General features: G+C 47.4%; 1 protein-coding gene across 2 annotated transcripts in view; it reads left to right on the top strand.

The window, feature by feature from the left end:
- The window catches only part of LOC111833503 (phospholipid phosphatase-related protein type 5), a 36,269-nt gene that overhangs the window by 2,084 nt on the left and 20,851 nt on the right, over window positions 1-13,334 (top strand). The window contains exons 1-2 of one of the 2 annotated variants that reach the window (XM_023791810.2): window positions 3,776-4,333; window positions 7,486-7,593. In XM_023791810.2, the coding sequence (XP_023647578.2) occupies window positions 7,492-7,593 (102 nt within the window). In that variant the 5' untranslated portion in view covers window positions 3,776-4,333; window positions 7,486-7,491. Of the gene's footprint in view, window positions 1-3,775; window positions 4,334-7,485; window positions 7,594-13,334 lie in introns of those variants that run through there. The other variant, XM_023791809.2, reaches the window with a different exon arrangement.

The following is a 13,334-nucleotide window of genomic DNA, read 5'->3' as shown; positions in this document are numbered from 1 at the left end:
TACAGGGTAAATTTAAGTGATGGATAGGGCACCATGGATTCATGGAAGCTGACATTTGATTCCTTGCATGAATAGTTTAGATGTTTAATAGTCTAAGATTGAGTTTCGTTGACTGAAACGGGATCGTACACGCCACTTTAACTGTTCCCGGTCCCACTGATTTCAATTAATTGTTGAAAAGAAAATAAGCACAGCATTATAATCGTGTATAATTTAAACTAGGAAATACTTATACAAATCCAAAATGAAATCTAATAAATATATGAGCATACACTTACTGCTGAGGTATTTTAATGTAGGCCTATGTATATGCGCAGTCAACAGGCGATTAAAGACGCAGATTTGAACGGACAGTTTATTTGGCGCAGTATCTACTATCTAAACGAAATCCACGCTGCCTTAGTTGTAATGGACCGACAGCTGAAGTGGTCCATCAATAATAATAAATAATAACGCATTATGCAGGTGCTACGAATTATTCTGCCTTAATTAAAATCTGGACCCTTCTGCAGATAGCCCGAGCTGCCGAAAATGACGTTAAGGTTAGTGGACGTGAAGATGACTGTCAACATCATAATTTCAGATAACGTGGCGAGGCTGCTATGTTTATTCCAGCCAGGGACAAACATGAACATGATGTGATGATTCTCATGCCTGTCAGACGGCTACTGATGCGGTTCGGTAATCGTGGGGTGTCGGAGGTTTGCCCATGCTCCCTTTGGGCACTGCATTGGTGTTATTAATACAGGAGACGACCCCATCTCAGTGTAAGATCGCAGGTAGTGTGATCACTTCAGCAGTATTGTAGTCATAGGCAAATGGGGCTTCAGGAACCATTTTCTGTATTTTACCCCAATAGATGGCGCTCTTGGTTTGCTTTGGGGCATGCATTAAGTCATTTTTGTACAGAGACCACCATCTAGTGGTGTCAGAAAATACAGCAATTGGTTCAAGAAGATTCCTATGACCTAGTCCAGAATTTATTTATAGCGACATCTATCGTTTTTTGCTGCACTATCAAACAGTAGTACCAGGGATGTAGCCTAATTCCTTCTAGCTTGGCTTAGCAAAATGTCGACTAGTACTTAACTCTACAAGTGTGATGAGCAAATGATACTTGGTATTTCTTAAACCATAGGAAGAATACTGATATCAGTATTTAACCAGTTAAAATATTAACTAGGACACTTTACTGGCAATAAACCACAGACAGCATATTTGGACAGCCCAAATACACCCATCAGATTAACATACTACCATCAGTACTTAACCTGTTTAGATACCCTAACCTTGTTTCGATTACACTTTAGAGCTTCAGTTATGGGAAAAACATACTTTTCAGCTATATTAAATTATATATATATATAAAATAATACTTGGTGCTGTACTTACTGCACTATATTAAATTATTTATAGAAAATAAAACCTGGTGTTGTACTTACTGTGCTATATTAAATTATATATATAAAATAATACTTGGTACCGTACTTACTGCATTTTTATGTAGATACTTTAGTCTTCGAGGAGCATGTGCTGGTAGCAAGAATTTATGGACAAGTAGCCATGAACAATAAATATGGTAGGACATTTCGGTTTGGAAGGACATTTCGATGGGTAGGATGAAATGATAGAACGTTTGCGTTCCCCTTTCCGTCTTGCGGCGCTTTGCAGTTTGGCAGTACCGGAGTTCTCCCTGTGGGCTTCTGTGTGTGGGTGGCAGAGGGGTCCACGGTTCGAGTTTCCACGTGAAACGATACGGCATAAATGATAATAAACCCCTGGTCAGGCTGCTGCTGCCGTTTCTGGGCATTTGTTGTAACGTCTGTAAATAGCAACGAGATTTTGGACAAACATAGTAAAGGAGTTAGGATACTGTGGGCATAAAACTGTGAAAATAGGACACATATGTCATCAGGGTCGACTCCCTCGGTGAACTGAGGTGAGTGGTCTGCAGGAATAGCGGGATCCCACATCACGGGACCGTAGTACCACTCGGACCGTATCTCATGTCTGTTTGGGCATTAGGCCAATATCATGCCATTCTCCACGGCAACAGGAATGCACGCTCAGCTTAGCTTGGTGTCCCCGGTCGATATTTTTAGTCAAATGGGTCAAAGCGCTACAGGTATCCAATTTTTGTCAACTTATCTTCTGACTCCAACGTACCTCCTCCCTCCACCAAGGAAACCTTCACCTCTGCCTGCCATGGCAGGTCTCCATTAATTCTGACACACACCCACACATGTGACTGAACCACAGATGCAGTTAGACATCAGGGATGAAAGACCTCGGTGTAGAAATTCAGGGGCGTCTTTATCCTGGTGACCCTGAGCTACTATATCCCCTTAATGTAATTTACTCTGAGAGAAAAACAGCTTAATTTGAAAACATGAGCGAGGGTGATGAGAACTGGCTCACAAAATCAGACTCAGGTATTGATTTCATTGCCCTCAGATACAGAAAATCCCTCCCCTTGCTGGCTACAAGTGTCTGCCGACATACCAAACGGTCTGTAACGGTTTCCCTTATAGCCCCATATCCAGACTGCGGCTTCCTGAGTGTTGAGTGCTGTCTTGAACTTACATAAGATATACGCAAACCTCAACAGTAAGACGCCCCGCATTATCCATCAATGCGGCAATAGGGCATACGGCTGGATGGCCAAAATCGGCAACCAGACCTCTTTTTTTCTACAAGTACAAGTAGAGGTACATAGGAATTCTTTCGTTTTTGTATATGAGTGATCTTGCTCTCCTTCGAGACCCGCGCACACATGTACAGGTAAGAGTGAACCTTGGGTTCTGGGTGCTCTGTTCTGTAACTAAACGGATGCATCATCTTTAATCATTTCTGCAGTGACCCCAGGCTGCTCAAGCAGTCGGTTCTACTTAGAGCAGTTTCTCTGTGGGTTCGACACGGACACATGTGGGATCCTGCAAAGGTGTGGAAGCCAGATTAAGGGAACTGTGAAGGTCTGGAATTCCCCCCCCCCAGGTGCTCCTCCATCTTGTTCCCTGTGGCGCCTGGGAGAGTCTCCAGACTGATTCTATACTGGATAAACAAAGTCAGTTTATCATATTTTCAGTTGTTTAATTTTCTCTCGCCTAGTAAACGCTCACAAACCCTGAAGCCCAGCCCCACGCTGAGCTGTAGCCTGCCTGCTACCCAACGTCCATTTTGTTTTGTCTGTTTGTACTTGAGTTTTGTTTTTGATTCCTTCCGTGTCACATGGTTGTGTTTCTCCATCATTCTCTCCATCATTCCCTGACTTATTGTGTCAATGTGTCATACAGTCGAGCATGTCTCCCCTTCGTTGGATTGCAGTTTTAATGGTAAACAGCCCAATTATACAGGATCAAGCGAAGGGGTGCGAGAAACTATGGTGCAATCTGAGGGTCGCCATCATCCCCTCAGTCCAGCCAATAGCGTGGACACTGGCATGGGTGGGCATACACGGTTACCTGCATACAAGGAGGCGTCCATCAATAATAAGCCACGGATGGGGTGCCTTAACCATGTCATCGGACCCCATGTGGCCAATCCCTTCCCCAGCTCCTGGTCAGAAGGGCAGAGTGGGTGCCGCTTGACAGATCATTCACCTGCGCATAGGTCTTATACCCCCATTGCATGCCCACGTAAATCCCTCCTCTGATTCATCCAGCTGGGAAGCTGTGCTCCGAATTCAGATGAGCTGCTCTTGTTCTCTTTTCCTGATACACCTCTCTCTCTCGCTCTATTTCTCTGCTATGCTTGCTGCTCTGCTCCGTCTCCTAATTCCTCTCTTTCTCTCTGTCCTTCTCTCTCTCACCACCTCTTTCTGCGTGTCTCTCCCTCCCTCTCTCTCACTCTGCCTGTGCCTTCACTGCATCTGTACCGAGAACCACTGAAGCCAGCAATTTCAGACTGTTTAATTAATTAGCCATAGGCAGCCATTTGAGCTGGCAAATTACGTGGGGTGGGGGGGGTCGATACCGTGCGAGACTCTGGCACTTGCCGGGGCCACAAGGAAGGGGGCGTCGGTAGAAGCTGCAGTCCGTGTCGCGCGTCTCCATCTGGAGGTCCTCTTCGGAGATCATCCAGCACGCGGAGAGAGCGGAGGGCGGGCGTTTTCGGCTCCGGGGAAGCGAGTGGCGGGGAGACCAGGGTTCTTAAGCCTCGACATTTGATTCAGCATCACTTGTCTCCCACGGCAACGATGTCTGCATAGGAATCTAGCCCACGGCAACGAGGCGAGTGAGGTAGGGCTGCAGCTCAGTGTGATTCCCCCGTTCGCCTCTCACGTGAAGATTTGGCAGGTGTGTTCAGCACGGCATCTCCACGGACGCAAATCGAGGTAATTTGAGTTGTTTTTTTTTGACGGTGTCGGGCTGTGAAAAGCATCTGTGTAGCATAATGGGGGAAACGGCTGACTTCTGTCTGTGACCCACATTGCTGGATCAGAGCAGCTGAGAGTGTTCATGTTTTAGCGCGGTATTCCCCAAATGGCAAACGCAATTTCCCTCAAATCCTATTACCCTTTTCCCATGTCGGCAGTTGTATGTGGGACTGTGTTAGTATGGGGGACGGGATGTGTGAAGATGGGGATGCAGTGTGCATGCGTGTGTGTGTGTATGTTTGCGTTGGTGTGTGCACACATGCATTTGCTCACATAAACATAAACACACTCTGCATGGATGCTGAAGTACAGCTGAGGACTCCTCTGCATAATTCCCTATGTGAGGGTTACAGGCTTTGTAGAAGAGGAAGTTGGGGCACCATGTGGCTCAATAGGTTATGGATTTTGTGCCGAAGGTTGTGGGTTCAAATCCCATGGTGGGCTGAGTAGATATATCATGTGCCCTAGAGCAAATTACTGTATCTCAGTTGCTCCCGAGATGTCGGCTCGCCATTCTCACCACGGACAAGAACATCAAATACACGCAAAAATGACTTTGGGTACGAAGGAGCTATCAAAGAACTGATTTTCTGACTAGGAAGGTTGTCTTTATTTAAAGATAAACGTGTCTTCAATTACCTAAAATTAATACCTTGTACCTGACTTCTTTCTGAAAATACTCAGCTGTATGCATTATTAAAGATCTACAATAAATAGTGTGGACAATCTGGGTTGCATCTTTAAATATCAACACTATTAATGGTCTGCTGTTGAAACCCCTTGCTTACTGTGTCCTTGTTGTATTTAGTATGTAGTTTATGGACACTCTCAACATCCATGTTTATTTTCTACATCTTATTATATCTAATAGTGGACATTTTGTCTTGCTGTCTACAGTCACATTTGTTTTTTGGACATTGTGGAAACTGTGTTGGTATTTTTAATATGTCACGCTGGGGCCATTATCTAACTGGACAGTCTATGTCTAAGGAAGGTCAGTCAGTGTGACCAAGGTGTGCAAAAAGGTGGACAGTCTGTATGTAAGAAGGTATTGTCTAGGTCAAGGATGTGGAGATATGGACACTGTATCTCAGAGTGGACAGACTGTGTGTGTTAAGGTGGACAGTCTAGGTGCATGCTTAGTGCTAATACCTTAGTGTGAAGCGATTAAAGCATATAATAATCATGTCTAAGTATGTTACTTTTGATGGATTAGAGCTCCATTTAATGAAAGCTTCATATCCGTAGCTTTCAAGTGATTCAAACATAACTGCCAGCCAAGGCTGTGAAGATGTTTGCGAGGGTCTGTGTTTCTAGCCCCCCCCCCCCCAGTTGCGGAGTGCCTTCCGCATCCCTCACAGAGCCTCCTTTCCTCTCCTCTGCGGTCAGAGGAGTGACTTAGACTTGGCTGGCACCCTGCCTCTCAGCGACCCAGGAGCCGCATCCCATTTCCATGTCACATCTATTGTGGTGAAGCCAGCCACCCAAGAGGTTTACATATATTACATTTATTAATTTAGCAGACATTTTTTTATCCAAAGTGACATACATTTCAGAAAGCAGGGCCAGACAGTCCCTGGAACAACTGTGTATTAGGGCCTCCAATAGTGAAACCACTCTGGCGACCCTGGGATTTGAACCAGCAACCTCCTGATCTCACAGTCCTAAAGAGGCTGATGAAACACCACAAACTAGGCCCATACCTTCTACACTGTTTATGCTTGCTGCTCCGTGCAGATTCTTTGGGGCGTGTCCACTGGGAAAGATCCACATGTAAGACCTGAAAAGGTCCGCAGTGCCCTTAAAGTGGCGGCGCTCCCGTTTGTTGCGGTCGGCTCGTTGAGCGGTGTGACAGGTACAGTGCACTGCTTGCCAGGGCTGTCACCGGGCTGCTTTGTGCATGCAGCTCCACGCCGTTCCCTCTGGCACCAGGAGCTGGGCCGCGCTTCCTGTTTACTGGTCCTTCTTGTTGTAAAATTAAATAAATAAATATGGGTAGTATTGACCGGGGTGCTTTCAAACGTGTCTGCCCGGGGGAGGGGTGGTGTTTGCCAGCTGCTGAGTGGGTGGATTTCTGGCTGATGAAGGGGGGGGGGGCATCCCATGAATGAGGTTTCACAAAGCAGCTGACTGAAGTTCCCCATCCGCCCCATTTAGACGCCCCCTATCCTACCACCTACGTCAATACGTGCTGGCTAGCCTTAATGACTGGAATGTGATCAAGGCAGAAGTTGAGGCATACTGGTCTTGGTAGGGGGTCCTGCATGAATCGGAGCCCATAGGCAACATGGATCTGGAATGGTTACTATTACATTCAAGGGTTGTGGGTTCGATCTCCCTCCCTGGCTCGGTGTGTGGTGAGTTTGCATTTCCTTGGGGTACGCCAATTTCATCCCATTGTCCCTGTAGCTCAGTCGGAATTGTGTCTCTGAATTTCTGCACATGGGATCATGCGAGTATGTGCCGCATGACAGACAGCATTCACACTGCCGCGTGACGGACAGCATTCACACTGCCGCGTGACGGACAGCATTCACACTGCCGCATGCCCTGTGTTTCCTGGGATGGGCTCCACACTGGCTATGATCCTGCAGCAGGAAAGTGGACCAAGGGCAGAGGAAAGCAGATCCAGTGATTAATCCTGAAATGACTTAACTTGAGCCACTAGTTTTTCAACCTAGTGCAGGCTCTGCAACAGAACAAAGGAAAGAAAAAAAAAACTGCAGAGACTGGAAAGGAACTTGCTAAAAGACCCCCCCCCCCTCCGGAGGGAGTGTGTTTTAATTGCCTGCCACCCTCACTGCGGCTAACAGAAGGCTGGTTGTTCTCACAAACAATATGGTGTGAATGCGATTAGCTCATTGTTTTGAACCCACGCTGGATGTTACACTGGGGTAGCTGAGACCAACTGTCTGTCATATTTTTGTCCACAACATCATTCTTCAACCGTTACTCTGAATATTTATCCATGTTTTGGGTTTGCAGGGGCTCTGAAGGTGCAGAATACATATTTTAGAACCTTGTCATGACACAAAAAAAAAAAAAAAAAGGTCTGTCACCGTTCTGGAAGGTCGACCGGAGTAACTGAAGCCTGGTGCTTCTGCTTGCAGCTTCAGATGCAGCGAGAGAGAAGGGAGACGTCCAGCAGGAGGATGCCGGTGGAGAAGCCAGGGCTGAAGACCAGCAAGACCATCGTGCCCTGCTTCCTGTGCGTGGAGGTGAGCAGGCCCAGGGCCACAAGCCGCGAGACCGCCAGGCACAGTACCTTCGACCCACACGTGCTTCTCTGCAGCCTATCAGCACATTGCAGAGAGGCTGGTTTATAAAGGAGATTATTACTGACTTTGCAGAGAGAGATTCTTGGTTAATCAGAAAATTCTTCAGGCACTTTGATCTTTGCATGTGGATTCCTGCCCCCCCCCCTCCCCTCCATTTAACATTTCTGTCACCCATAACGACTCCACACATTGAGAATATCCTCTGAAACTGTCCTTAACTAGTCTACTCTATAAAGCCAGGCATATAGAAGCCCACTCTATATTTAAAGACCATATTCCTGTGAGGCCAAGACCCCCAGGCAGCAAACTGAAAATCTGCTGAAGTTTTTAGACTGAAACCCCGTAAGACAGGGGTAGGCAATCTTATCCAGATAGGGCCGTTGGGTATGCGGGTTTTCGCTGCAACTGCCTAATTAGATAACTAATTAGAGGACTGATTGACTGAAGAGTCTTCACAGCTGACCTAAAGTTTATGTTAAAGACTGGCCACGCCTGGCATGAGCTCTGTCCTGCGAGCACCACAAAGACCCACAAGATGATTGCTGACTCACTAAATGTCCAGAATCGGCTGCCGCTGGGGTCTCCTCCTGAGCCTGATGACTGGAAGCATGCTCTGAATTTGCAAGAAACTGATTGGCCAGAAGCACTTGTAGCTGTTCTGTATGAGTGTGTCCTTAATTAATGATCAACTCATGTTCTCTCGGGCTTAGGGAACAGGTATAATTCGTTAATGCTTACAAAACAAAGTTAAAGTCCCTGTTGCTTCTGTCTGGCAGATTACACACAGCGTCGCAGCGTTCGCTGTTGTTACTCGAGTGCCGTCTGTTTGAAAGCGTATCGGTGGTCATGTTGAGTGGTGATGCCAGATGTATTATAACCTGCCTGGTATTCTCAGGTACCGGCTTCAGGGAGTGCTCTTAGACACTAATTAGCTTCCTGCTCTTCTAATTGGACAGCACACTGCTCTAGCAGTTTCAGTTCGGGATTTTGTGTGTGCCGGGAAAAGGCACCAATTTGTAATACCGACGTTTCTCCTTCTATGAATTTCTGTAGAACAGTTTATTGAAAAAGCACTGTTAAGCTGGAGCCGTCAATCTTAGCGAGCCTTCAGTTACGCGAATCGTTCCCTCTTCATTCTTTTTTATTATTGCGTGTTCGTTTCGAATTCTGATTTTGCAGCACACCGATCGCTCGTGACATCGACATGTCTCAGGGAGCAGCGCAGAAAGCATAAGAAAAAGTAAAACAAAAATAAACTGGAGAATAAACAGAGATTCTTCACAAAGATCTTCAGTGTGATGCCTTGGAGGTGAGCAAATGCACAAGCAGCTGCCTTATGAAAGTTGTTTCGGTATTTCCATCAGAAGCGCAGAAGTTGCTGTCTTAAAGTTTATTTTAAGTGTTTGTTCAGGGACCCAGAGGTAGAATCACATATACAGTATGTTGCTAAATGTACGTGTCCATTTAACTTTCCCAGTCCGGTCCTCGGGGACTGACAGTCAGTCCATGTTTTTGCTCCCCCTCAGCTCCCGATAAAAACGTGGACTGTCTGTGGGTCCCAGAGAACCGGAATGGAAAACAATGCTCTAGGACAGTGTTTCCCAACCCAGTCCTCGGGGAACCTCGGACAGTCCACTTTTTTGCTTTCTCTCAGCCCCCCAGTGCACCTGTCCTGTACCACATATTCGGTATTCCTGATTGGCTGGGAGCTGGGAGGGAGCAAAAACGTGGACTGTCCAGGGTTCCCCGAAGACTGGGTTCAGAAACACTGCTCTAGGACATGTGAAGTGACGTGGAATGTTAAGGTCATCCATCCGTCTATCCATCTTCTAGTTGCTTATCCAGTACAAGTCATGAGGAGGTTCTTAATAAACGGATAGATATACGTTATTGTTCTCAGTGGCGGCTGTCTGCCCTCACTGAGCGCATTAAACAATACGCGTGCCGCATTCGGACAGGGACCGATTGCGCTAATTCACAGACTGCCACATTTCATTGAAGCGCCCATTCTCTACCTCAGCACCGCCTCTGGATTCCTTCCCGCTCAGCCAATCACGGAGCAGCATGCACTCGGCGTCCTAAACGAACGACACTATGCCCCGGTGTCAATGTGCTTTAGTGCCACATTGCCGGGCTGGTTGAGTTGAGCGACCCCTCCCACCCCCCAGCTTAGTTGTTAGGAAGTGACATGGGAAAGGGGCATGTAAGCGTGCATGGTCACCGGACACACAGATCACCGTGACAGCTTTAATAGGCTGTTTTGTGGCAGCCCGTGCTTTGTTAGCGCTCGTGCACTCGTGGGAGGTTCTCAGCGTATTCAACCTCCATGGGCTAAATTTAGCAACGTGTGGGCTTCAGTTTCCTCCTACAGGAGCGTGCTCACGCTTCCCTGCTGTAGCCAGGGCTGTGCTTTTCGCCCCGGTTTCTGCCGGAGAGGTTATATAAGACAGGACAGGGAGATCGCCAACACATGTGCACTTTAGCCGTCTGAAGGTTAGCCTGACGGACATGGCCCTCGCTAATGGATTTTTACGGTTATGAACTGGATACCAAAGCCTAAGAGACCGCCGTTGGGATGGCAACCCAGCTCGTTTCCTGTCGGAAATCAGCCGGTGACGTGCAGTACCGGCATATTTCAGCAGGGCGCGCTGTTCCCTCAGAGGTAAAGGGTTTCACGTCCAACGCACTACTGGAATTGAAATGCTGAAAATGTCATACAGAATGCGTTATCGCAAAGAGTGGAATATTAAATCAGAATTAGAACACACAAAAAGCACTCACGGAGAAACTCCATAGTAATAACGTGCACTCTTAGTGCTTAGCGCTCTTAGCTTTAGCAATGTGCTAAGGCTGTATGTAGAACGCACACCTGTAGACTGTGAGCTTCCTGTTCCACTTCTGCGGGAGTCTATGAATAGCTCCTTCTGCAGCCGTGGCGGCCTTGGAAGGCGCCTGATTGCTTTATCACACCTGTTGGAGGAGAGCCACGGAAGTGACAGGTTCAGCACGTTGATGCACTGCTGCGCTCAGCAGAAGCCTCACAGCATTTAGTTAAATGAGTGCCACAGCGGGCATTGAAGTTCACATCTATTCTCAAGGTCCTTCTGGAACGGGTAATTAGGACGAGACAGAGAATGAGGGGTTACCATGCAGGTGACCCTACTCTGGTCAATTCTTTGGCCTTGGATTAGCTGCGTTGTGCAGTGCTGTATGACTAAACTGTGCACACGTCAATACAGTGTGAAGCCTTATGTCTTTTCATACTCAGAACATCTGTTCCCAGCGATCTCACTGCAGAAGCTCAACAGCCCCATTTGCTCTTTCACACGCCTGTGTCACGTCCCCCTCATACCCGCCTGTCAGAATCCCCCCCCCCATTTCCACTCGGCTGACAATTGTGCAGAAGGCTGGCATCTCCCTCGCAAAAGGGACACACATTGTCAAGCGATCACTGTTCTGTGCACCTGTCCATTTTTCAGGCTTATTCATGCTTGTAATTGTCGTAAAACCGAACATTTCTTTCCTTGCTCAGCTGTACCAAAGCACATGTTTTCAGGGATAGATTTTCCCATTTGACAACGATTCCGAGGTGAAATGCTTGCTCCTCGCATTAAACGTCGCGCCTTCACGATGGCCAGTTAGCGATTTGCGACGTCTTCATCGTCGCCCTCGCTGAGGTTTGGCTGCCATATGATGTCCGCCAAGGGAGCAGCGAACGACACGGTGTTTGTGTGGATGGAGATCTGGAGGGCTGCACACAACCGAGGCGTGGTGCTGAGATACAGGAGCAGAGGACTCAGCTCTCAGGGAGGGAGGGAGGGAGGGAGAGAGAGAGAACAAAGCAAGAGTGCAGCTGAAGTATTTATGAAAGACAAAAAGATTTTTGAATGCTAATAATGCTTATTAATTCTTTAAAGGAATGAAAGTAACCAGTAAGGAGAGATATTGAAAGGTAATGTTTTATATTAGGGATTTTTAGGGATCTACAGTATACCTTGGGCCCTGTGATACCTGGGATAGGCTCCCCCCCGCTCAGGATGAGTGATTTGATGGATGGATGGATGGATGGATGGATGGATGGACGGACAGATTTTTTTGGGCAGTGGGTCATCTTTCAGCCCCGACTCTAAAACTGTACCTTTTTCATCTTCAAAGAAAATCACATGCTCTTTTAGAATGCTTAGTGAAGTGTAAAGTTACACTTCATGCATGTCACTCGTCATTCCTCTCTTGCTGCTATCTTTTCATCCACCTCTGTCCATCCCCCTCAGTCCATTCTTCATCCTGCTTCTAGTTTCCGCCACTCCCCGCAATATTCACAACTGCCACTAGGTGTCAGGCCATCGCGTTCCCGGCCCTCCCTATCCCTGCCTCAATCTCCCATTTGTTTTCCCATTCACCCCTTGGATATCCTCCCCCTGCTCATCCTTTTCATTTCTTCCCTGCAGTTGTTGTTGTTATTTTGCGCTCTGGTGAGTCTTCACATTATCCAATGCCAGGAAACACAGCGGGGAAATTGCTTCGAAATGAAAGTTGGAGTCGCACAGGGAAGGACGGCACTAATTTTTCGACCCATGATCTCTTTCCTCTCCGTTGAGTGGAATGGTGCTGTTACTGGTGGGGCCTGTCTTTCTCCTGACCAGTACGCTACAGTGAGGGCACCACTGACATATAGCATAGCGCAGAGTAGGCTAGGACAACACGGGTCCTCCATGGCCAGACTCTACTGTTGTGCCACACCCACGCCTCGCCCCCTCCTGGCGTCCCAACAGCCCTGAATGGAAGGTAAGAAAAGCACCTGCAGGAGCCGCCAGATGGTGGAGTCCTGGGGAGATGTTATAAATAGCTTGGCTGGCTGAGGCTTCCTTGGATCGCTGCTGTCTCCATAGGTCCCAATGGCAGCATGATGCCTGCTGGCTTCCAGGTGCCTCTGTGGCATCATCTCACATGAAGCTGTGTTGCCCAGGTTGTTCTGTCGATATATGCTGCCTTGTCGAAAAATGCTACCGTAGTGCTAATAGATAGCCCTAACTCTTACCCTAACCCCCCAAAACCCCTAAAACCCTTACCTTAACCCTAACCCCTAAAACCTAACCCTAATCCCAAGACGGTGGAACTGCACATGCGCAGAAAGGCTCGATAGCACGTCTCGATAGGTAGTATTTTTCGACAGAACACCAGTCTCTCACTGCCTCTTTCTCCTCCCTTGGGAAAATGAGTCGGGCCAGTCAAATTTTGTGATGCCTGTTTGACTGTAACGAGGACCTGAAATCTATTTAATGCAAAATGGATGTTCACTGTCCATGTGGAAACATGGCCAGCCACCGGCTAGCGTAGAACCGTGACCAAGGGAGGAGTGACTTCCGTCAAGCAGAAGCAAGAGTTAGCTGTCTGTGCTAAATGATGTGCTGGCTCCTCTTTTTTATTTCCCGCTCTTTCAGTCGCTCCTCATTTTTAAAGAGCAGCGTTTCGAAAGGATCGCTTGAGCAGGAAACACCTTTTGCAATCCTGAGCTGCTGCAAATCCGAAGTGTCAGAGAATGAAACAGAGCCGACTGGGTCACGAGTGAAAGTGAAAGAGACTGAGGATAATAAGGACCAGGTGACAGGGTTGTGGCAGAGAGAAAGACATTTTCAGAGGCCAACAACACTTTTAATGATGGTGTACATTATCTCACAAAA

The sequence above is a fragment of the Paramormyrops kingsleyae genome, chromosome 5 (assembly GCF_048594095.1).
Source record: "Paramormyrops kingsleyae isolate MSU_618 chromosome 5, PKINGS_0.4, whole genome shotgun sequence".
In the NCBI taxonomy this organism is placed as follows: Eukaryota; Metazoa; Chordata; class Actinopteri; order Osteoglossiformes; family Mormyridae; genus Paramormyrops; species Paramormyrops kingsleyae.
Note: the sequence above shows the minus strand (reverse complement) of the source record. Positions and strands in the feature narration are given on the sequence as shown.